The following is a 24645-nucleotide window of genomic DNA, read 5'->3' on the forward strand; positions in this document are numbered from 1 at the left end:
TTAGAAGATCTCGAATACCTCTTACTTTATTCTTTTCTAATACTTTATTCTTTTAATATGTACTTACCAATACTTACTAATTTTGTCGAACTTCTTCTTCGTATTCTATAACGTATTCCTTAAATTAATGAAAACTGGAAAGGAATTGATGATTGTGAATGTTGGAAAGGTTTTAAATGATTAAATGTTTTGTTTATCTGAAAAAAAAAAATAAGATTGTTTTATTCAGTTCAATTTACAAGTTTACAGTAATTGTACAATTCTACAATGAGTTCATAATTTTCTATATAATAATTTGCATAATTGTGTGCTACATAAAACCAAAGTTAGCGCTCTACAAGTAACAATCCAAGCTCAAATTCCCCAAACGAACAAACACACAACACAACAGAATACATTTTATATTTACAACTCACTTCATGTTAGAAGCATTGATGTTGCCAGGACTGATAAAATCGCAGAAATTTAAGACGTTCAAGCAAATTATCTAATATTTTTTGTTCAATATTATACACGGTTATCGCTTTTTTCTTTTCACGTTGTTTTTGTAAAACTTCACATATAACAAGTATAAAAGTTTCACGTAATATTATATTCATTGTTAAAAATAGTTATGTGTTACTTACGTTACTAGCATATGTGTTGCGTTTGTAAATATCTGTGTTATCGATTATTCAGATTTTGTCGTTGCCATATTTTCAATTTTACATAAGTAGGAATTCACAAAGTACCACGTGATTGTCGTTTACAAATGATCGTCGTGATGAAAGTTATTGTGTTTGGTATTATGAAAAAGTGAATGATATATAATATATGAAAACCCGGTTTCTCTTTGAGTATCTCAAAACGTATTTGTCAGTTTTTGTTAAATATTTGAAAATTGATTTTATGAAACATATTTATGTAACACGGCAGTCTGAATTAGGTTATAAATACGTTGAATCTTAACGTACTTTTGTGAACTAGTCTCATCTTACCTGTGTTTAACGGTAATCGTATTAAATATCTAAATGTAAGTTTTCATGTATTAATAGATTAATAGATAATGTATTCATAGATAACGTATTAATAAATTAGCAGTTAATATATTAATAGATTATAGATAATGCATTAATACATTATTAAGTTTATAATAAAATTATATATCAATATTATTATTTTATAATTTTTTGCATTAACAGTATAAATTGTTTAATTCAGTTCATGAAATATCTTGACAATTAAATTTTTTTGGTTTATTAGGTGGAAATAAGTAGAATATAATAGTTAGACTACACATTTTTATGCAGTTTCATATTTTTAGAAATTCAATTAAAAAAGTAGAGCCTCTGCAGAAAATTGGCTTTTCTACTAAGTATTATAGAATGTATTATAGTTTGAATATTTTACACACTTTAATATTATGTGCATTTGTATAAGTTAGCTTACTTTTAAATTTCTTATAAATGCATAAAAATCTGCAGTGTAATGATTATTTATGAATTTTTATGCTTATATAATTACAATTATAGAGATAAACATCAAAAAAATGTTTTGTTTTAAAAAAATATATATTTTTAATATTTATAAATTATATTTGTAGTTTATTAATTTATTGCACATATTACAAGTATGGAAAAGCAAGTGACAATTAAACAAAGATTGACTGCTGTGCAACAGATATAAAAATATGCGAAGTAGTTCCAAAAAAGAAGATACTAATGCAAAAAAGAAATATGTTTTTTTCACTGATCCTGATATTATTGTTCAACGTGCTGAAACATCTGCAGCAGTAAGTCAATTTTATCTTATTGTTTTTGTGTTATATGTATTGCAATGATTTTATAAATGAAAATAGTTTTAGCAATAGTTATATATTGTTAAAAGTATAATGTAATAAAATATAATTTTAGCAGCAGCAAGATTATATTACCAAGCAGCTATCTAAAGACAAACCATCTCATGTTCCACTTCAATTTGACTTGAAAAGTCTAGAGAACTTATCATATCATTCTGTCCAACCATATCCTTTCACGTTTATAAGTGCTTTGAAACGAAAACTTGCTTTAAACAATGGTTCCGAAGTCTATAGAAAAACACATGAATTAAATAATAAAAATGCAGCAATTAAGTCTCCAACAATATTAGAGTCTAATAGTGTGCAGAATTTGCATGAAGTTGTACAAAAAATGGATTTTATAAGGCCATTGAAAGCACCAGATCTGAAAATTTCTGCAAAGAAATTAGATTTCTCTAACAGAGAAAATTGTGCATCGAAAGAGTTGATATCACCAAAATTTGAGACACCTACTAAGGAATTTCACGAAAGAGGAGAGAAACCAACAAAGAGCTTTGAGCGAGTTCAAAGAAGATTAGATTTCTCAACATCAGATGTCTCATCTACTATTAACAGTGAAGTAGAACCACTAAAGGTGCCAAATATTTCTATATCTTCAAATTTATCAAAGAAGAAAGAATGCATTAGAGAAAATTCTAGAGAAAAGGAAAACAGGTCTAAAAGAATTAGAAAAGATGAATCCTCATTCTCTAAACAAGATGATACAGTACAAGACTTTCTTAGAAGATCCAGAAGTCCAAGACATGCTTCTAGGAAAGATTTTTCTAATAATGTAAGTGAAAATACATTAGGTATAAAATTAAAAAATGACAGATTGTCATTTCATATTCCACGGGAAAGTGATTTTGTTCCAACAAAACCAAGACCAAAAAACTTTGCTACATCAACTGCTAAAAAGGTTAATGATAAGAAACATAGATCTATTAATACTAGATCTTTAAAGACAAGAGATATCTCTTTAGAATCTAAGAACAGATCTTATAGTAATGAATCACTTTCCGAACGATCTTCAAAATTATCAGACAAGGTCACAGTTAAAGAGTCTAGAAATATGTTTGAAAATTTCGATTACAAACATAAGGATGATTTACATACATTAAAACAAATAGATGATCAGAAATATATGTTTTCATCAGAAAGTAGACAAGTTCAACAACACAAAATAACATGTCAATCACAAGGAAAGACAGGAAATGTATTGTTTAAAGAGCAGAGTAAAAGATTTGAAAAAGTAAAACCATCAACAAGTAAAATAGATGGTAAAATGTATATAATAAACTCTAAGGAGTCTGAAAGTATAGAGAGTGTAACTGATTCAAATATTAGTGTAAGAACTCAAAGTCCAATCACTGTCTCTACACAGCAGATGAGAAATAAAAATTCTGAAAAAGTTGCACAAAGTATTAACATTAGTAAATCAAATAAAGCTACTGAAGATTCAAAATATACAGATGATTCTTTGACACAATGTACTAGTGTAAATACAAAAAAAGAAGAAGAATCGTTTACACAAAGCATTGCTACTACAGTTAAACAAACTAGTAATAGTAATGAATCTAATTTAAACAACAGTATTTTATCAAGTGCATTATTAGATCCAAGAAGAATTTCATTTAGAGATGAAAATCGTTCACAGCAAGAGGACTTTTGTGATTTAATTACGCCAGATATGAATCTTATGCCTCGATCTAAGCGAAAACGGCAATTTATGCAGAATAATAATATAGAAGCTGATTTTAAGTGTTCAAAACATAATATAGCTAAAACTGAAACAGAGCCAGAAAATATTTCATTGGTAAGTAAATATGTACACTATATATTGCCATTTTATTTAATCTATGCATTATGTTAGAAAAGCAATTTTACAATTGTAGTTACATCCAACTGCCTTACACATGCAATTTCAAGCTGAGTTGCATCTTCTTGATTCATTTAATGAATCACTGAGGCAAGTCATGGATGTTGAAAAATGTTTATATAATGTTAAACATGATCAAGAAAAAGAGTTACCATTACAACATAATCAGTCAAATGATCAAATAAAATCACATTTCTCTAAATCAATGGATGAAAGAAATATTGATGATATGGAACATTGCAATGAAATTAGTAGATCACAGAAACATGTTGCCACTGATAAAGGTAGAAGATTTAATAAATTATTTATTATAATATATGAAAATTATTAATTACTAATGAAAGTATTAATGTTAACATAGCGTTTCCGACTCACAAAGTACATCATATTACAAGTCAAACTATGGGAAACGAGTTTGACAATGTAAATAAAGTAACTAAACCAGTAGTTAAAGCTGTAGAAGTACAAACCCAAACAGTAAATGACATGGCAACTCAAACAGATATACGTCCAGCTCGACGGAATGTACAAAATAGATGCTCAGAGATATGTGGAATACCATACGAACAAGAATTCATTGGAGACAGTGAAGTTCCACATCTTTCTTTAGATTCGGTAGAACAATTTGAAGATTTAGATCAAATAGAAGAAATATCGTTACCTAGTAAATTAAGAACGATGTCTGAAATAAGCTTACATGAAACCACATCGTCTATACGGACAGAGACTGGAACGGAAATTAGCATCTCTACTCGAGACTTAACTTGTTCTTTTAATAAATATCTAGATCTAGAGGTAAGTATAATGGATTAAAATTTCCATATTAAAAATAAATTGAGATTAAATATATTACGCATTTTTGTAGATTGCACAGCTAATAAAAGACGAGAAACAAAGATATGATAAAATTGAGATGCTATTCAAATCTCGTGAAAAAACATTGAATGATCGAACTAAAAAGTTAGTGAAACTAGAAGAACAAAAACGGGCATTAAAAGATACTGGACAAGATAGTCGTGTTAGCTCTGTGAAAAAGAAGCAGAGAGCTTTACTTTTAAAATTACAACAAGAAAAAGACGAAATGAACAGGTATTGCAATTCTTTGTACTTAAAAATACTTTATTTAGTTTTTACATATTTATAAAGATTATGTTTTTAGATTAAAAGAGCTTCATAAAATTGCAAGCCAAGAACGTAAGCTTATGTTACAAAAACAGAGAAACATGTTTAATCCCCAAATATCCACTAAAAATATTTTAACAAAACTAAAACGAAGTGCAGATAGTCAGTCTCCAAGGAGATTATCTGGACCTATGAAGGGTTATGATATAAGGAGTAATAGTTCTATGAGTTCTCTAGTTGATTCTGATAAATCTCAGCACGATCGATCTCAAACAGACGCGCGCTTGCAAATATCAGAAAACGAATCACACTTTTCTAAAATCGACTTACCAAAAAGTAATAAATTCACGAATTTCATTGAGGGATCTAATACATCGTTTTTAAGATCGGATAAATCCGATGAAGCTATACAAAGCAATGTGTCTCAAGAAAAATGTCTTTACAAAACACAAAGGGATGGAAACATATCTAAATACGAGATAAAGTCAAGAAAATTTGAGGAAAAGATGCCCAAGGTGGATGTTACAAGACTGAAATCACATCAACATTCTGTTGACCCAAAATTGATCTCGAATCATTCCATAAGCATTCCTGGGAAATATCTTTTTGAGAAAGAAAAATCTCCCGATATGTTAGAAGTACAACAGAATCTAAACAAATCTATCTCTGAACATATTAAATCAGAATCTGACACTTTAGTAGAAGAATTATCTAAAAAATCAAAGCCTTCTCAAGTAATTGATAATCATTTTCAGAGTATAGTGTCCCCAAGGGAATCTTTGAAAGCTATTACTACGAATAGCGAAATTTTGTCAGAAGAAGTAAGTTCTGTTAGTCAAGATACCATATTGAAAACATCAAAATCATCTCAAGTGTCTGAAGACATTTTACAAACGTATTCGAAAAGTTCTAAACGAAGCAGTAAATCAATTCCGACCGATATGTCTAAAAAGACCCAATATAGTTCCGAATCTAAATCAAATTTTAAACGCAGAAGTTCAAAATGTCAAAAAAGCAAATCGTCATCTAGCATACTCACCGAGAATATATTACGATCCAAATCCAATTCTCAAATGTCAGAGGAGCTTGTCAAGCATCATAATAAACGAACAAAAATGGAAAAGGAATTTATTCAATTTGATAAGAACGATGAAACTGCACTTATGGATAAACATACAAAAGATAAGAATTTCAAATTACTAACAGATAGGATAGACGACTATGATAGCAAAGAGAATGTATTCTGTCAAAAAATGTTTGATAAAAGTGTAAACTCCTATGAAAATTCCTTTTGTAGCCAAGACAAGAATGGACATAATTTCGATGAGACATCCACAAAATCTCAGATTAGTAATTTTGCTATTTCTCATCATAGTTCCGGAGAGAGTGACAGAAATTATTCTAAATCCGTGGTTGTTAGATCGCAAGATCATAATTTGAAAACATCTAAAAAGCTTGAGCAGTAAGTATATGCTTTTTTAGATTAATTTATATATTTATATATTTTATCGTCATGATTTCGGAAAGTGTTTCTAATATGATGTTTAAATTAAATTAATAAATGTGTGAATCACTAGAGACACGTGTAAGAAGTCTAATAATAAACTGTGTATTCACACTATGAAATGAAGCATTGTAAAAATAGATTCAGTGCACCGGCGATTTGCATTCCGCCGTTATTGCAGTATTTCACTGTAGTAAAGAATATTTGGCTTACTTCTTATGCCTAAATAATTGTTTTTAATAATTTCGAATTCTTACAATTTTCACACAAATTTTTTCTTGTAGTTATTTTAATCGATATGGAAAATGTATTCGTGTTATCGGATGTGGTTACATTTTTTAGAATTTTGAATGCACGTGAAGCTGCGCTTACCTCGCGGAAAAACTGTGTGGAAGAGTGGATGGCTTGGCATGCGAAATTAAGAAATGAAGAAGATCGTGTTGCACGAATGGAACAAGCTGCACTTAAACTTGTAACTGCAACATCTAATGTTTTTTCTCAACAAGGTAGCTTTATTGTAGAGTGTTTTCAAATACAACTTCATACATCTGTATAATTCATACTTCGTACGTATTTTAAGATATATTATCGTTTATCAAAGCTGTGAGAAATTTTTCAGAAAAGTTCTTTATTTATTTTTAATAAGAACCATTAAACAAATCAAACCTACGATTCGTACCTTGCAAATTTTCAAAGTAATATTATTAAAGTATGTCACATGTGTTTTCTACATAACGTTTAATAAAAAATTATTTATGTCAGTAATAGTAAAATTTCTTCATGAATGAACAAATACTTCTAAACGATAATGTGTATAAAATATACTACTTAATAATTTGCATTGAATCATCTATTTTATATAAATATACATCTTTTAACTCTGATAACTATCAGAGAGAAGTATGTGTCATTTTATAGATACTACTATTTCATCGGACACGAGCGATATCGAAGGAAGAATAGAGTTACTCACTGAAAAATTAGCTGAAAGACGAATAGAAATGTCACGTTTGAAAAGGGAAGCCAGGAAACAGACGAAACAAAAACTTCGAACTTTAGAAGCTAATTTACTGCATCAAATCAAGGTAGATAATTTAATATTGTTAATAGATTTGAATATGATTTTATAATAAATTTGATGAGATAAATCTTATGTTACATTTATTGAATGATTTGTTATGTTCAAACAGAAATATGATACAACGATTTACGAAATGCGTAAGAAATTGGAGTCGAAAAAAGGATCTTCTAAAGACAATGAGAAATTAGCGATAGAGTCCAAATCTTTGGCAGACTTCAAAATACCTGAGATTCCTCTGAAAAAGCTACAGGATATGTTCAAAAGCAGCGATTTGTTGAGGTCTAGGTCGGAATCTGATTTATTTTCCACGAAAAAATTACCAGTAAAAGATTCTATAAAAAATATTAATTTATTACGAGATGAAATTATTGAAGCTAAATATGATAGAAATTACTCTGAAAAGACACTTGAATCTTCAAGAAGTATGAGAACATTAGAACAAGCAAGTTCCGCAAAAATGAGTACGGCAAATCACCGCACTCAATCAGTTTTTGATGAAATCATATCAGAAAAAATTGAAATTGATAAACTTGGTTCTGCTGCGATGTCATCAGTCTCAGATGGACGATCTGACAAAAATATTCCTTGTGAAACTGGACAATATAAAGATGAAATCCGAAATAATCAAAGTATTTCTGAAGATATTAGAACTGAAATTAATACATCGAAGTCTGAAACAGATATACTTACACAATCGGAAGCTAAGCTTTCTCAGCATGATACTACGATTCAGTCTGATTTAAAGGAGTATAAATCCGATTTTGATACATTTTCTGAACAGTCTCAGGCTAGAACTATTTCATCACAACATTCAGAACATTCACATATTTCTTCGAGAAAATCCAGTAATATTCAAAATTCTAATGCAGAAATCAACACTGAATCTGTTAATGAAAGTCTTGATTTTTCCAAAAAAGTAGACTTTTTGCGTTTAAATAATCAAAATTTGAATGAGGATATAAGCTCATTGGAAAATGAACTAAAGATACTTTCAGAGATGATGTCGCGTTTTAATAAAAAATCAAATGAAGAAAGAAAATATGAGTCACAAAATGAAGAGAGAAGTACATCGAAAGGAATATCAGAAATACTTTCAGTATCTGATAAAAATAACGAGGTTTATGATGAGGAAATCGTAAAAGAAGACAAAAGCACAGATGTAGAATTATATGAAGAGAAGGGTAATTCTGACATTCCACAGTATTTAACGAATAATACAAAATTGGAATCAGTTACTAACATCAGTGATAATAAAATTATAACGAAAGAAGACGATAATGTAATATCTGTTATGATGCCTCAAAATAAAATATCGCCTTCTAGGTCAAATATCCAAGAAATTGATTATAAAGCGAGAAGCAAAAAAATTTTAAATGAAATCGAGAAATCTATAATATTAGAACATATTAAGGCAACTAAGGATGATCTCAGTCGCTCAGAGATGTTAATCGAAAATAATAATTTAAGCTTGCATAAAAAAGATGAAGAAGTGTCTTGTGATACTTCTGTTGGAATCAGATCCATATCCGAAATTTGTTCAAAAACAATGCAGAATGAAGAATGTATAAATATTATGGAATTTGAAACAGTATATTCTGAAGAAAATGTTGATGCAAATATTGAAGAAGATTCAGTTAACTCATATAATTTAGAGAGTCATCAATCATTGGAGTCGAATAAAAGTTCTTCATTATTTTCAGAAAAATCCAACTTAGCTGAGAAGAGTAAGTCTTCAAATCAATGCACAAATATCAATCATAGTTCAATAATAAATGTACTTAATATAGAAACTCAGTCTGAAAATAAAAATGATCCATCTCTTAAACAAGTTCTGCAGGATATTTCAAAACATCCAATAGTTACAGAATATGTAAATGAATTATTAAAAAGACAAATTTCTCCGCAGTTATCAAATTCGTCCAAACAAAATGATAGTTTTAAGGAACCAATAGATTATATGGAAGATACAGTGGATGATAGTAAATACCAAAATATAAATGATATATGCACAGCTTCAAAAATAGAAGGTTCAGAATTATTCTTAAATGAATCCAAAGAATTTAATGATAATAATAAGAATGAAATTTCATTTCTACAAACTGATATGGGAAAACCTAAAGAAATTTCTCAAAAATCTGTTCAGGGATCTAAACATGATGCCTTCGATCGCGCTTTAAGCATTAGTAATCAAGAAGTCGATAAGAATGGAAGTCAGGCACATGAAGGATTTATTAATAAAAGTTTTGATAAAGATGATTGGACCGCATCTGATTCATTTAATATTCATTCTGCATGGAAAAATTCTCAAAGTCAAATTTCAAAATTATTCAGTGATGACTCGAGTATACTGTCAAGTTCAAAAGATACATTCCAGTCAACTAATGATTCTAAAAATCAAATTAACGCAATCACCGATATAGAAGATATAGAAAATATGTCACTATTTATTCCAAAAAGCGAATCTACTAATATTGACATATATGGAATCAAACTTGATGAAACGATATTAGATTCTCATTTTGAAAGTCCTGATAATAAAGCTAAAAATATTTTGAATATAATTACGAAAGATAACGATAAAGAGCAATATGAAGAAGACACTGTGCACAGTATAGAAACCGATGATTTCCAAAAGGCCATTTATGATTCTGTGATTAAGATACTGGATAAGGTTGAAAAGAGCATTGAAGATAATTCAACAAGAGAAAATGTTGAGAACCATGTACATAGCATAGGGAGTAAAACCAAAATAAAAGTCACAGTACAGGAAAAAGAGAAACCAATTTTAAGTAGTTTTACCTTACAAGATAAATGTTTGAAAGAAAATAAAGGTAACACCATTGATACTAATGAAGAAGCTGCTAACAGAAATATCAATGAAGAGATTATAGCTAATGAAGTTAATACAGAGACTGCTATAAGACTAGATGTGCACACAAAAATCAAAGATGATGATAATACATGTCTTAGTGAATCTAAATCTCGAGAAATCATCATAACAGAATTAGAACCAGGGAGTGCTGAAAGTGAATATTTATCAGAACTCGAAATTGATGCTAAAGTAGAATTAGCAGAAGAAGAACTTATAGAAATAAATAAAAGTGATAACAAAGAAGAAATACAAGACAAAATAACACAGGAACAAAAATCCTTGGAATCCATAATAGAACAAGATAGTTCTGATGGTGAACAGCTTGATAATTTAGTTGAAGTAACTGAAAGTGTATTGGATGTTATAGAAAAAGAGACTAAATATTTTATAGATTCTATTACCGAATCAGAACCGACTTCACATAATAAAACAGATATTCAAAGCGTTGAAATACAAGAAAATAAAATACAAAGTAATGTAACTCCTTCCACAATAATAAATAATGTTAAAACAGTAGAAAATGTTGAAGTAATTGTATCGGATGTCTCACCAAATATAGGGGATAAAACCTTTGATATTTTGAAAGATCCAGAGTATGAAGATATTTCAGAAGAAAGTCTCGAAGTTTCTGAAATATTCGATAAAAGTGAACTTCAGAAATCTGCTGTTTTACGAAAATCATCTTCTATACCGGAAAGATATGAAGCAATACAAAAATCAGGAGAAGTATTGAAAATACTTGATGAAATTGCACAGAAATTTTCATCAAGTTCAGAAAATGATATAAACAAACTTCAAGACAATAAATATATTTCTGGAGATAATAAAAAATCACAAACTGAAATTTCTGATACAGATAGCATTGCATCTTCAAAAGTAGATAATAAAGCTATTGATAAACATGAACAACCTCTAATAAATAATTTGGAAAGCCAGCAGTCTAAAACAGAAGCACTAGAAAAAGAAAATCAATTGATAAAAGCAGTGATTAATCCAAATAAAACAGAAGAAAAAGAAAAGCAGGAACAAGATGTATTATCTGAGTCAAGTGAGGGCAGAGATACACCAAAGGGTGTATCAGAAATTGAGATGGATTCTCCTAGAGATCATAATGATTCAAGATTGGATATCGACGTGTTAAATGATGATTTATTAAGTAATTCAAACATAGAAAATCAAAATGCAGATTCGAAGAATACATTCCATGCTACACCCATTGTTGCAACATCTGAAAAGGATATAGAAATCATGATAGATAAATTAAAAGGTATGATTTTTATTTATCGTAACTATTACATTACTATTAAATTAAGGCTATACAATTTAAATTTTAGTAAAAATATATTTTTAAATATCTATTTCATGATTCAATATATAGAGGAGTATTTCTTTCATATTTTGTAAATATTTTTTAATTTTTTAATCATAATTCTTTATATTAAATGTATATATAAATAATTCAAATTATTGAGTTGTAAATTATATCGTTATTGAACGGATATTTGAATATGTAATACGTACATATTTTTATGGTATTAAATACATATTGGATACAACCAACTTAGTTTTAATATTATTTATATAATTTAATGCATAAATGATAATACATTCTTGCATATCACATACATTACAGAGACACATTCTGATTTTTATGTTGGCTGTGTATTCCTGTGCAAAGCATTGCCTCGTATAGCCATGTATTATTTATTTTCAGAATAGCAAAGTCGAGATAATAATTACTTAAAGGTAATACAACACGAAACTTTGAATGAAACAAACATTGACTTGTTCCTTTTATACAAATCAGTGTTGCATGAGTGCTTGATATTTACTTATTAATTTCTGTATGCACAAAAAAAGCCTGTAAATATTGTGCAACACAACACAATATAAAATATAGTATCTTCTGTTCTCTTTAGATACTTTTAAAAGAAAATGACTATTATATACATATATATGATCTTGGAATGTATAATTTTATCACAGCTTCATACTGTTTTATTAATGCATCAGAATATTTTCTTTATCCATATTTGGATGTTTTTCTTTTTTTTTTTAAATCATCAAAGCACCTAATCAAAGTAAAATGTGAACTTATAATGTAATGTAAAGATTCGTGTTGCTTTTCCTAGACAATTTATTTATAAAGCTTTTCATGAATTTGTATTATTTCACATTTTTATTTACACAGCCTCATTGAAACAACCTGGTATGGAGGCAGATTGGGAAGCAAAATTGCTTCGCATTGAACAACTTCAAATTGAGTTAGAGGTAACAATTCATTCCTGCTATCTTATTATATTATTTATGTAAAAGTTGTTCCCCTATACATATATCTTCCTTTATAACAGATTAAGAAATTAGAAGCAGAGGAAGTATCTTTCTATGTTCGAGAAATACCAAACAAACCACCACCTCCGTACACACCACCTGGTGGTGGTGCAAGAATTTCAACATCCCTTGGATCATCTTCTCCTCCTCCAGCCGTAATTCCCTCCAATATAGAAGAATTAACGGCATTTACTGAAAAAGCCACGGCTATAATATTTAATGCCAAAGAGGCTGGAGAAGATATCATGAGCTTAGAAGCTCCTCCTGAAATCTGCGAGTTAACCAAAGAAAACGACGAGACTGTAAAAAAGGATAGAAGAATTTACAATACATTCCTCTTTGATCTGTGCAAAGAAACAATCGCCGAAGTTTATCAGGCCGAATACGAAAAACCAGGTCCAAGTTGGACAAAACCAAATGTGAAAACAAAACCTACAATGAAAATCCCTAAGACTATACAAGAGCTTAATGCTTATGTGAATAAGGAAGTGGCCACGTTGTTTGGTTTCAAAACGAAACTACAACGGGAAAACATGGTGATGCGTTGGAGCAGAAAACGAAGGGACAGGGTTGATGAATTATTGGCTAGAGAAGCTCAGGCCGAGGAAGATGAATGGACGAAATTCCATCATGATGAACTCGCGGTAAAAAATGGTCTTACTGTAACTATATTAGATACTCTGTTGATGGAAACTGTGAATGTAGTTAAAGTGGCATACGCAAAAAAAAGAAAAGTAATGGTTTAGTTTCTTTCTTTATTCTTTCTTTTTTGCAATGTTATGATTAACGACTGAGATTACCAATATACATGAACTACGGAACAACCGTTTAATTATGAAAAATAGTATATATTATTTTAAAATTCAGTAAACTGGCCTGAACTGCCATATTTTAATGAATTTCTATAATAATTAATTTTTATGTGTGCCCTATACATGATCTGTAGGCTGGTTCCTATTTATTTCTTTGATAAATCAATCGTAAATACGAAAATAAAATGTGTAAGGAATTCATTTCATGAATTTTAGAATTGTAGAAGGTATTTGTGTATCAGTGTGTAGAATTCGATAATCAAACGCTATAAGTTCGTTTTGTTAAAATTAAGAAATAATTATTACAGCATATAGTACATAGGTTTATCACACTCTATATTCACATATATTGGGATATAATAACATACTTAATATAGCGGAATCCCGTTGATATTTAATTTTAAGAAGAACATATAGTGTTGTTGCTTTAATAATTGTGAGCGTTTTGTTCGAGTAATTTTTCAAGTAATATTATTTTATGTAGTTATTAATGACATGTTCCTTATTTGAGTTGTTTCACTTTTATATATATTTTTGACTTTTATGTAATAAGTACAATTGTGACTTACTTGTTACAGAAATATTATAAACATTTTGATTAAGTGTTATACAACGTTACTCAAACAAGTATTTATTAATTATTCAAACATATTAAATATTCGAACAAAATGCTCTTTCGGTTATTACGTGTAACCATTATAATTGTGTTATAGAAGACGTCGGCTATGGAACGTAGATAGTATGTTCTTATGAGGCCACATCAGATTTCGTAGAATTATGCTCAACTATGTATAATAAAATTAACAAAATTTCAACTAAAAGACTGATATTTCGGGGCCATTTCGATCCAAATTAAAAACATTTTAGAAAGATGCATAATTACAAATAGTCGGTAGTTGAACGTTGGTTATTAATTGGCATTGAAAAAACTCTCCGGGTTGACTATCTGCAACAAGGAGATTGCTTCGCTTTTCTACTGTAGCCCCTTTATTACATAAGAATGAATATATGAATGTAAAAATAAGATACTACTTTTGTGCTATCAACTGCAACATGTTAACGAACTGATAAATCAGTTACACATTTTAGTCTAATTTCAGTTGGCAATATGCTAACTGTTATTCTGCCGGACCTAAGTTTATATTTGTGGTTGTGATGTCGATTTAATATCCATGAAACGATAGAAGTGACGAGTTAATTACATGAAAGTACAGAAGCGATAGGACAAATGAAACATTAGCTTTAATTACCATGAATTGTCAGTTATTGATACTGTGTGATGAGTTCAAGTGTATAATTGATTTATTGTACATCTTTAGAAAACATCGTGAACTCTGGTCTTTTAATATATGTCCTTTAAAACTTCTATATTTTAGAAATGTACATACAACGATAAGGTTCAAATTGTAGAATACTACGTTTTCCTTCGTAGAGATTTCTACCAATCTGTTCTTAAGAATTTCTTAAGTTTTTCGTCTATTATGTGAGTTTCTTCTAACTTCAGTGTTGTCTAGCTTCACTTTTTTTTTTATTTTGCAGTCAGTTTGACAATCTGAGATTGATTGCATACATAGTTGTTATACATACATAGATATTGTTCGCATACGTAGTGTTGAATATGTACTTAACTAAGGTATAATATATTTTATAATAAATTTTTTGAAAAATTTATGGTGACTTTGTTAATAAACGAAAAATAGAACATATTTTAGATATTATTTTAGATAATGAAATTTATAAAATTGAGTATAATGTAAAGAACATTTATTTTGTGTGAAACAAATAATATGTAATTTAGTATTACATATGTTTTTTTTGTGTTTATTAAGATCATATTTATTTTGACTATTTCTTTAATGAATAAAATATTTTTTTAAGAAAATAAAGGTGATGGAAGGAATAAGTATATAAACAAAAAATGAACAAAAACATAATAAGGGTTACAATGCAAAAACAATGTAATGATAGAATAAATATGTATATTATAATATTGATGTTCACAAAATTTGACTTTTATTTATAAACATGTAATAATACATATTATTTATAGACCTAGAAACATTATAAATTACAATACAATTTATAAACTATATTTCATTTTCCAATTATTCGATCAATTATAATAAGTCAAAAAATTAGCTTTTTTATATTAAAATCATTACAGATTCTTTTATATGATCTATTTAAAATTTGCAAAATAATTAGTTATATTCGGACTGTTTGATAGTCTTTACATAAATATTATGTTATGTGTAATCTAAATCTAGTCCAATATATACAATTCAAAATCCCGCCGCAAACTGGCCGACATCCACGTGCGTTTGTACAGCCAGAGACTCCATTCATTGAATGAATCCTATAAATAGAAGCCTATATGGTATCAAAGTAAGCCATCAAATATGCCAAAAACATTCAGCAAGACGTATTTTTGGATTATATGCATTAAAAATTATTAAATTGCAATAAAAAAGGCAATAACTTTATGTTCATTAAATCGAAGTGCAGCCCATATTATTTCTCTATTGATATTGATATATATAATTGCCAATCATATACATCTGTAGTTTGGAATGATATAGGAACAATTTATATTCCTATATTACGTAACCAGCACGCAAGGTCACGTTACAAATGCGTGAATGTCAATGATAGTACTGGTAGGGTGATAGACATGCTCTGTTTAAGATCATCTTTTTAGTTACCGCAGTTAATTGCTAAAGAGTGTACTTTGTGTGAATAGTAGACCTAGCTTCATTTCAGTTTGAAAAGTCGTATCTGCAGGTCAAGCAAAATGACGACAAAACGTTATATATTGTCATTATCAAGTGCAGAATTTAAAAATTTCATAGACTCCATTGATGTAGTTTTATCAGACTGTGATGGTGAGTGACTACTTAGTGCAAAATAATTTCTATAAAAAATTGTTGAAAATAAATATGCGTACTTTATGTTATTTTTATATCATATTTTTGATATTGGAGTATTTAATAATTGTAAGATAATAATAGACAAATACTTCAATGTACAATGTCATAAATGGTATTTTAATCTCAGTAAACCTTAGGCGTCCTATGGAAGGAAACCCAAGTAATAAAGAATTCACCTGAAACTGTAAATAAGTTTAAAGAATTAGGTAAAAAGTTTTTTTACATAACAAATAGTAATACTAAAACCAGGTCTGAATTTGTGGACAAGTGTAAAAATCTTAAGTATGATGCAACAATAGTAAGTAAAATATATGATGTAATGTTTTGGATTAAATAATATGCATTTATTGTTTAAAATGTTATTTTAAATTTTTCTTCAGGATGAAATAGTATGTTCTTCATTTTTGGCTGCTATGTATCTTAAGGAAAAAAGATTTAATAAAAAAGCATACGTAGTTGGGAGTGATGGTATTACCAAGGAATTGGAAGCTGAAGGTATCAAACATTTTGGTGTCGGAGTAAGTCTTTTTAAACAAAAGATATATAATTGTCTTCAATTCAGCTCAAATTAACAATATGAAATTTGTTTTGTTATTATAGCCAGATGTAATGGAAGGTGATGAAGTAGAAATGATAGAAAACTTTAAACCAGACCCAGAAGTTGGAGCAGTTATTGTAGGCTTTGATAAACACTTTAGTTTTCCTAAGCTTGTGAAAGCTGCCACTTATTTACGAGATCCAAATGTTCATTTTATAGGGACAAATTGTGATGTAGAAAGACCATCGCCAAATACTAATAAATTCCCAGGTTGCAAAATTATTTATTATGCTACACTATTAATATATTTATTTCAAATATTTTTAAAAATTTTGAAGTATAAATTTTAATTATATAGGAACTGGATGCTTCATAAAGATTATAGAAATGGCATCCAATAGATCAGCAGTGATGCTTGGAAAACCAGAATCATTTTTGAGCGAATATATTATAAAGAAATATGGTTTAAATCCTCAAAGAACACTTATGATTGGTGACAAGTAAATATTATTCATAGTCATAACACTATGCAGTAGTATTTTATTATTGGTATGTTTAAAACATAATTATTCTATTTCAGTTGTAATACTGACATTCTTCTTGGGAAACGTTGTGGGTTTAAAACTCTTCTTGTATTAACGGGTATTACAACACAAAATGACGTAGATGCCATGAACGCTTCTACTACAAGTTCTAAAGATTTGATAATTCCAGACTATTATGCAAATGAGTTAGGTGATGTACTAAAAATGATTGCATCATCTTGATAATTTGGTAATATATAATTATTTCATTCTCATTTATATTTTTTGGTCTTTCTAATTGTTTGGATTACTAATATAATTATTTATTTATTATGACATATGCATGAAATATTTTTCAATGTTCCTCCATATATATATATATATTTTTTTTTGTCTAATTAAAGATGTTTTATTATATAAAAATTGTTTAGTTACATGTACAATACATAATTGTTATTTAGCTAATATAGAAATTTGCATATAAAAATATACAGTGTTATAGTGTTATATGTAACATGTTCAATTTTAGCTAAAATAGTATCTTAAATAATATTAAAAATGATTAGTGTTCCAATTCAAATACAAAATGACAGTACAAATATGTAAAAATATGTAAAATTACTGTATTAATTTTGGGTATTTTTTATTAATATTACCTTTTGATAAATGTTCTTCAGAGAAACTGAAAGAAAAGATTTGCCAAAAAGTTATATCTATATGATAGTCTGTGGTTACTGATAGAATTAGCATTTTGTATTTACTTGTATGCCTAAATATTTTTATAACGTTTAAAATATTGCATGCCTGGTGCATACAGCGAGAATTAGGTAAAATATATGTATGGATCTATGTTTAACTCAGCAATGAAGTTATAGTTTACATATATTACATATATATGTTAAATTATATGTATGTGTGTATATAGTAACAATAAATGTTAAAAGCATATATAATGTTTATGTTATATATTTTTTATGTATTATATATTTATATTAAAGTACTTCTTAATATTATGGTTACTTTAAATAAGACATAAAAGAGTTTATTGATTTTATTAATTTCCGAACTTAGAAGCATCAATGGATCTTAAGCTTTTAATTTATATTTTTATATTTTTTCTATCAAAAAGTATTGCAATATTTGTTCATATTTTTTAAAAATCAATCTTATCAGAAAAATAATCTATATATAACAAATATTAACATCTAATATTTAATAATTATGTCGTTCAATATATGGAGTAAATCTCTTGTAATATGAGTAATAGACAATATCTCAGGGATTGATTCAGCATCTGAAAAAAGTTCATATAAATATATGTCTGTTTGACCTTATTTACAAGCTATAGCAAATTTTATGTTGTAATAATCAATAAAAGAAGTTATCAGAATAATTTAAATAAAAGAAATGTAAATTCCTGAACTGTAATATCCTGAAACAGTGTCATTCTCAACTAAAAATATTCTTGTTCATTATGAAGATTATAAAATATCTCAAATAGAAGGAGCACATTTTAAAAATAATACGGTTTAATGTGTTTTCGAAACTTGAAAAACATGAATTCGTAGACGATTGCTATCTTGTAGAGGCATTATGATAAAGAGAAATTAATACATACATATGTAGTATATACGTATAGTGCGTATTGCGATACTACATACTAGTCTCTCAATAAATATATTACAGAGGCTTATCGTAAAGTAAGTACGATATTAGCGAAAGTTGAAGTGATTGAATGTGCCAGAAATCTTTGTGATAAATTGGCAATAAAGTGATAAATAACGAAGATGGATAGGACACCTGTTGCTTTGTAAAAGGAAACACGTATGAGATTTCGTCAAACGATAATGTTTGCATATTTTGAATGTGCCGAAATGCATCATTCACCTTATGCTTAAAAATGAAAGTTATATAATTATATATATGTATACACATGTTTTATTATTGTATGCAGGATATTTGAAATTGAGATATATTATGGTCACAAAATTCAAGGTGCATGTAATAACGAAATTGGAAATTGGGAAGTACGAATATTTCTGCTACAGGGAAATTTTTTATTTATTTCTTATTTACTTCTTTTCCTGTTTTTATTTGTAACTTCTCTTTTATTTACTAGAAACAATATAGATTTTTAATGTCAGCATTAATGATACAACATGCGTGCTAATCGAATGGCGTGAATACTGTTCATTTTGAAAATTTTGGACAGCAGAATATGTTTATAAAAGCTAGTACAACTGTAGTATAATAACAAACTTATCATCATTACGGCGTTTTGCATTTCATTATATCAGTCAAACGAAAGTTATCGTAAATATGAATTGTTTGAGATAAATATTGCATAAAATATGATGAAAGATAAGAAAGTATTATATATAATTTGTTATCAGTAAAGAAATATTTGTTTTGTGTCAAAAAGGAAAAACAATTAACTGAAGCACATACTATCAATAAAAAATACAAATTTCTTAAATATTAAGAAACAGAACAATTTAAAGAAGTATTTAAAAATATTTACAAAACATGAAACAGTAATACTATGATCTGGAAACTAAATAAACGATATTTTGTTGTTTTTTTTACAAATTTGTTATAAGAAATGAAAGAATTCTATTGTATTTGTATTATATTTCTCATTATTTAATAGTATTTTCATAGAGGACATGTATTATGTATACCTCACTATACTCCATATGTTGAAAAATACTATATATCTTTATTTTATTGTAGCAGGCTATATTGTATGTACATATTTTGTGTATATATGTTACAATAAATAACAACGGACTGTTTTTAAAATTGATTTTTATTGTCGCACCTAATACGCAATTACCATTGAATATTTCTATCATTTCACTCACTAAACGTTCCTCTAATGATTAAAATTTATTCCGTACGTTTCACCGATATTTTATTATTAGATCAGACTGGCACAATTTTTTTTCTGCAATTGATGCAACTTACATTTAAGTAGGAATTTCAAACAATTTTTATATATTTGTCCTAAACTTTATCGCATCATTTACATTTGAAATCTTTTTTTCACACATGCACGGAAGGTGAGAATTAATTTATTCTCTGAAACAGATTGAATGTTACAGATATCGCGACATTATAAAATTTCGTTTTATTAACAATTAAGAAAGAAGAAAAGTCGATAATTGAGAAAAAATAGGAAAAGGTTTTATCTTTTCATTGTTCACGTATTTTGTATAGTCTAACGAGGGAGGTATTAAAGCTAAATTTTCTTTTCAGTAGACTAACTTGAACACTGTGTTTTCGAGGAATGAAAACCATAAATACTAACTATTGTATGGCACGTTAACGGTCAAAAATATGAAACGACGATTTTAATTTGTTACCATTTATGACTGTTAGACAAAGGTCGAACCTATAATAATCAGTCGTTATCTGTAATGGAAATGATGAGTACAATTTAGTACTGTACCGGCTATCTCGTTCTAGCATGGTCATACAATCATTTGTTGACCCAATTGCTTGTTTCAAGAGTGGAGGAAGTAATTTCTGTGATTGTGATTGACAGAAATAGATTGGTGTTTTCCAATACATTTATCACTATTTAGAATGATTAATTGGTACGGATAAGGGATTTTTTATATCCGTGTTATATTCTTGTGCTATAATTTAACACTTAGGAGATTGAACATAATATTTCATATATATATATATCTCATTTTAACGCAGATAATTTTCCCATTTTTGTCAAGAATAATGAATAATGTTATTTGCCAACAAAAAATATGCTTATTAACCCTTAAACTTGTAAGTCGTTAATTATAAAAAGATATTTTTACATCTGATTGTTATTGTAAAGAGATATTTCTACATATATCATTCTATATTGAATCGTGAACATAACGTTTATTGTCATAAAATAGTAATAATAATATATACTGTTTACTGCCTAATAATGATACTGTTTAAATTATAAATTCGTCTACTATATTTAAAGTGTTAAACACAAAAAACCTATTATAGTTCGTTTTTTAAGAGTTACGATATGAATCACTATTTAACAAGATATAAAATTTAAACAATAATTATTTCTTAAACCGATTTAAACAATATTTATCTCTTCAGTTTCTCCGCATACATTACAAACTCACATTTTAAGCTTTACTAAATATTTATATAGCGTTTCATAAAGTTTCCTAGTCTGGTCTCATATCTTCGTCCGTATTGTTGGTGTCGATTATTTATCAGTAGCATCGTTCACAAGGTTAATCGTATTGAACAACAATTGCGAAGAATGCAGAATTTCGAATGAAATATGTATCATTGTACTAATTGTAAAGGAAATTGGAAAATGTCACAACTTTTTAATGTTTCGTATACAAACTTATAAAATATATCTTTACAATATAGAAATTAGATCGTTTATATCCAAACATACATCTTCTTGCTGTTTCAGACTTTTAAAAAAATTCTGCCATACTTATTAACATCTTTGTTATATTATCTAATTAATCACTTGTTAAGTCAAATATTAGGATCTCCTCTTGAAATATTCGCAATTCTTTTCGAAAAGATTCCAGGGTGAAATTTTACTTTGATCGCAAGTTAAGCAATAATTAAAACTTTTTTTAAACAATAGTTAGAAACTTCTCCTACAGAGAGTTAAAAATACAAATGCAAATGTTTCTAATACTCATAATATTCATGCATCCTTGTCCCCTTTTATGTAATACGATTGAACTTACGAACGATAACGTAATATTCGTTCATACGCTCGTCCATATCTCTCATTGTCCTCGTAAATCGCCCGCCGGCCAACAATTTTTATTAAGTGATCGCTTAAAGTAATATCGTAGATTGGTCGACATCTCCTTCTCCGTTGAGTAATCTCGTGGAGAACATTCGTACACTTGTTTTCCCTTGGTTGTCCCGTTTAGCGACCGATTTCACGTGCCGTTCGAATCCACGTTGTAGTAATTGATACGCTCGCTTCTCGACAGATACGCGCACCAGTAGAACACGTTGATAGCCAGGAAGAACACGGGGAACACGATGCGGCTGGCACGATCGATTTTCGATACGGAATTGTATCTAGGCGTTCTTCTGCGTCGCCTTCGACCGGATCCCTCTTTTCTGCTCGGAGGAGCTTGACGAGGGGGCGGGCTGCAGGTCACGCAGGACATCTGCCAGTGGCCCACTGTAGGATTTCTGCTGGGTTCTGGGATCGCTGATAACGGTATCACTTCGATCATACCGTCCTCATTCATCGTAAAATTTCGACTTGACTGCCCTCGTGCCGTTAGGTTTCCAGCGGTTCTTTTGTGCGATTGGAGTACCTGAAATAAGTAGCAGTAGATATTTATCGTGCGTTTCAATGCTTTCGCATACAATATATAGTCTAATAATATTCCGACGGGATAGGTGAAATGATAAACGTCCCTTAAATTAAACGAGAATTAAAACGAAAAAAACGAGAGGCGCGGAGGAAAATATTGTCTCTCGAAATTCATCTGGAACTTGCAAATATTTTCGTTGGATTGTTTTTGTTGTTTTCTGCTAGTTTTATCGATCCAGAATATTCGAAGTAATATTTTATTTTATATTTATTATTTTTTATTGGTATTTATTGTTTTATTTCACCATCCATTCGTTACATGTGTCTGTGGATATGTTTTTTAGTTTACGCTGTTTCTGGTCGCATAATTGACGGATAAATGAAAGCTGTTTCCGGCTTGCAAGCTCGCATAGGAACCATATATTTGAGGTAGCATAAAAATAATATCAATACATTAACGACTATTGACGTAATATCGCGTCTCTCCAAGGCGAAAACATGTCCAAGTATAAGCTAGTCGTGCCAAGCTGATTATGAATATCTACAAGGAAAAAAGGATTTCTTGTGTTTAGTTTAATTGATAATAATAACCGATGTATGTGTTCTTGCAAGTGTTCTTTTATGCTTCAATTCTGTTTTGTACATGGAAACGTTAAAAATGATCGAATTATCTTCGTTTCAAACGAATGACCGCACTTTTGGAAGTATATTTTCTCAAAGCTTCTTTTATCCACCAAATGGAACTTATTCGATGAATTAACGCGTTGGTCATGCATGTAAATGTATTTCAAATCGAAGGTAATTTTATTTCGATGCGAATAACTTTTCTTTTTCTTCTATTAAGGCTTTTCATTGCAGTAACCTACATACAACTTTAGGAATCCAATTATTTCTTGGATTGGATTAAAGTAACTTTAAATCAACATTTATATTCCCTTTATACTTCATGTTCTTTACTGTTATATGGAGATCGAATGATATATACGTATACTCTTCCTCTTATGTAAATCAAAGTATCATGGTCCAGGTACTTTATTTTGTTTCTTTATATGCAATTCGTTTCCATAATGAAGAATATGATGACCTATTAAAGTCTTTTATTTTGTTGGTGCATTTATAATAAATTCAGTCTTTCCAAAAATATACGCAGCGTTAAGAAAAATAAGTTAAGTCTCTAAAGGTTTACATTCGCTAACAAGGGAAGTTTCTCATTTGACCCTCACCGATTTCAATAAAAGCTCTCATCCGTTTCTTTTTCACGAGTGTTGTACTACCTTACTGTAGAAAAAAAAGAAGAGCGATAAATGCAAAACGTGTAAAACAAGTTTCTTTGTATCTTTCAATACTTGTGGATATTTCGTAACATAGATTTTGTTTATTAATGTTCGCTATCAAGTTTTCGTAGAAGCATGTGTCTAATATTGGAGGGGACGTAAGAAAGCGTCTATGATGGATTATCACGCTGGCAGAGCGACGATTTCGATCTTTATAACCGGAACTCAGAAATCGGGTTTGCCGATTTCAATATGGAACAATGCCAAAATAACGGAGATTTGCATGATCTCTTATAAAGTATGAATATTGAACGATCTTGCACGTATTCGTGAAATATAAGCGAGAGATTTATCATTGTTATTGGAATTTGGGAGTATTTTTGTTCCATTTCCATTTTAAATACCAGTGATTTATCGTAGTCGCTACTTATTAATCAAAACTTTAACACTTGAATAATTGAATATAGGTTGTGCCAATCTCAATATCGATATCTGTTTTTTCTGATTTAGGTATTGAAAGAACGCTACGCACAGAATAAGATTATTTTTATTCTCTGCGTAGAAGATAATATAATTTCTATACTTCCACGTTATAAATGTTCGTTATTACGAAATAATTAAATAACCGTAGAGGCAAATGGTTTAACACAA

The 24645-nt window shown here is 28.9% G+C and overlaps 3 protein-coding genes and 2 long non-coding RNA genes across 7 annotated transcripts in view; 3 read left to right on the plus strand and 2 right to left on the minus strand.

The window, feature by feature from the left end:
• Positions 1–561: 561 nt before the first annotated feature.
• On the plus strand, positions 562–15088 carry LOC100748200 (centrosome-associated protein 350-like). Of its 3 annotated transcripts, none has more exons than XM_033324809.1 (12): positions 562–1012; positions 1583–1771; positions 1896–3632; positions 3712–3979; positions 4057–4490; positions 4561–4784; positions 4855–6279; positions 6664–6827; positions 7216–7406; positions 7512–11541; positions 11989–12020; positions 12466–12541. In XM_033324809.1, the coding sequence occupies exons 2-11, from the start codon at positions 1670–1672 to the stop codon at positions 11991–11993; spliced, it is 8580 nt and encodes a 2859-aa protein (XP_033180700.1). In that variant the 5' UTR covers positions 562–1012; positions 1583–1669; the 3' UTR covers positions 11994–12020; positions 12466–12541. The 3 variants fall into 3 exon arrangements, with proteins under 3 accessions (XP_033180700.1, XP_012249550.1, XP_012249553.1); XM_012394127.3 differs by lacking the exon at positions 11989–12020 and adding an exon at positions 12626–15088 and having other exon boundaries at positions 564–1012; positions 12466–12545; XM_012394130.3 differs by lacking the exon at positions 11989–12020 and adding an exon at positions 12626–15088 and having other exon boundaries at positions 565–1012; positions 7240–7406; positions 12466–12545.
• Positions 15089–15643: 555 nt separating this feature from the next.
• On the minus strand, positions 15644–15989 carry LOC117152581. The gene is made up of 2 exons (XR_004462976.1): positions 15897–15989; positions 15644–15773 (listed from the first exon to the last, which is right to left on the minus strand). It is a non-coding gene; the product is annotated as an uncharacterized LOC117152581 (long non-coding RNA).
• Positions 15990–16000: 11 nt separating this feature from the next.
• LOC100748443 (glycerol-3-phosphate phosphatase) lies at positions 16001–18354 on the plus strand. Its single transcript, XM_003485659.4, has 6 exons — positions 16001–16299; positions 16482–16642; positions 16725–16862; positions 16945–17152; positions 17241–17382; positions 17463–18354. Exons 1-6 carry the CDS (start codon positions 16209–16211, stop codon positions 17647–17649), a joined length of 927 nt encoding a protein of 308 aa, XP_003485707.1. The 5' UTR covers positions 16001–16208; the 3' UTR covers positions 17650–18354.
• A 1843-nt stretch (positions 18355–20197) lies between these two features.
• Positions 20198–24645, minus strand: part of LOC100748322 (gamma-aminobutyric acid receptor alpha-like) — a 99259-nt gene continuing 94811 nt past the window's right edge. The window contains exon 10 of the mRNA XM_003485658.4: positions 20198–22721. Coding sequence (XP_003485706.1) covers positions 22332–22721 — 390 coding nt within the window. The 3' untranslated portion in view covers positions 20198–22331. The remainder of the gene's footprint in view (positions 22722–24645) is intronic.
• On the plus strand, positions 22480–23318 carry LOC105682089. The gene is made up of 3 exons (XR_001102796.2): positions 22480–22621; positions 22689–22969; positions 23065–23318. It is a non-coding gene; the product is annotated as an uncharacterized LOC105682089 (long non-coding RNA).

This window comes from Bombus impatiens, unplaced genomic scaffold (assembly GCF_000188095.3).
Source record: "Bombus impatiens unplaced genomic scaffold, BIMP_2.2 scf_0074, whole genome shotgun sequence".
Classification (NCBI taxonomy): Eukaryota; Metazoa; Arthropoda; class Insecta; order Hymenoptera; family Apidae; genus Bombus; species Bombus impatiens.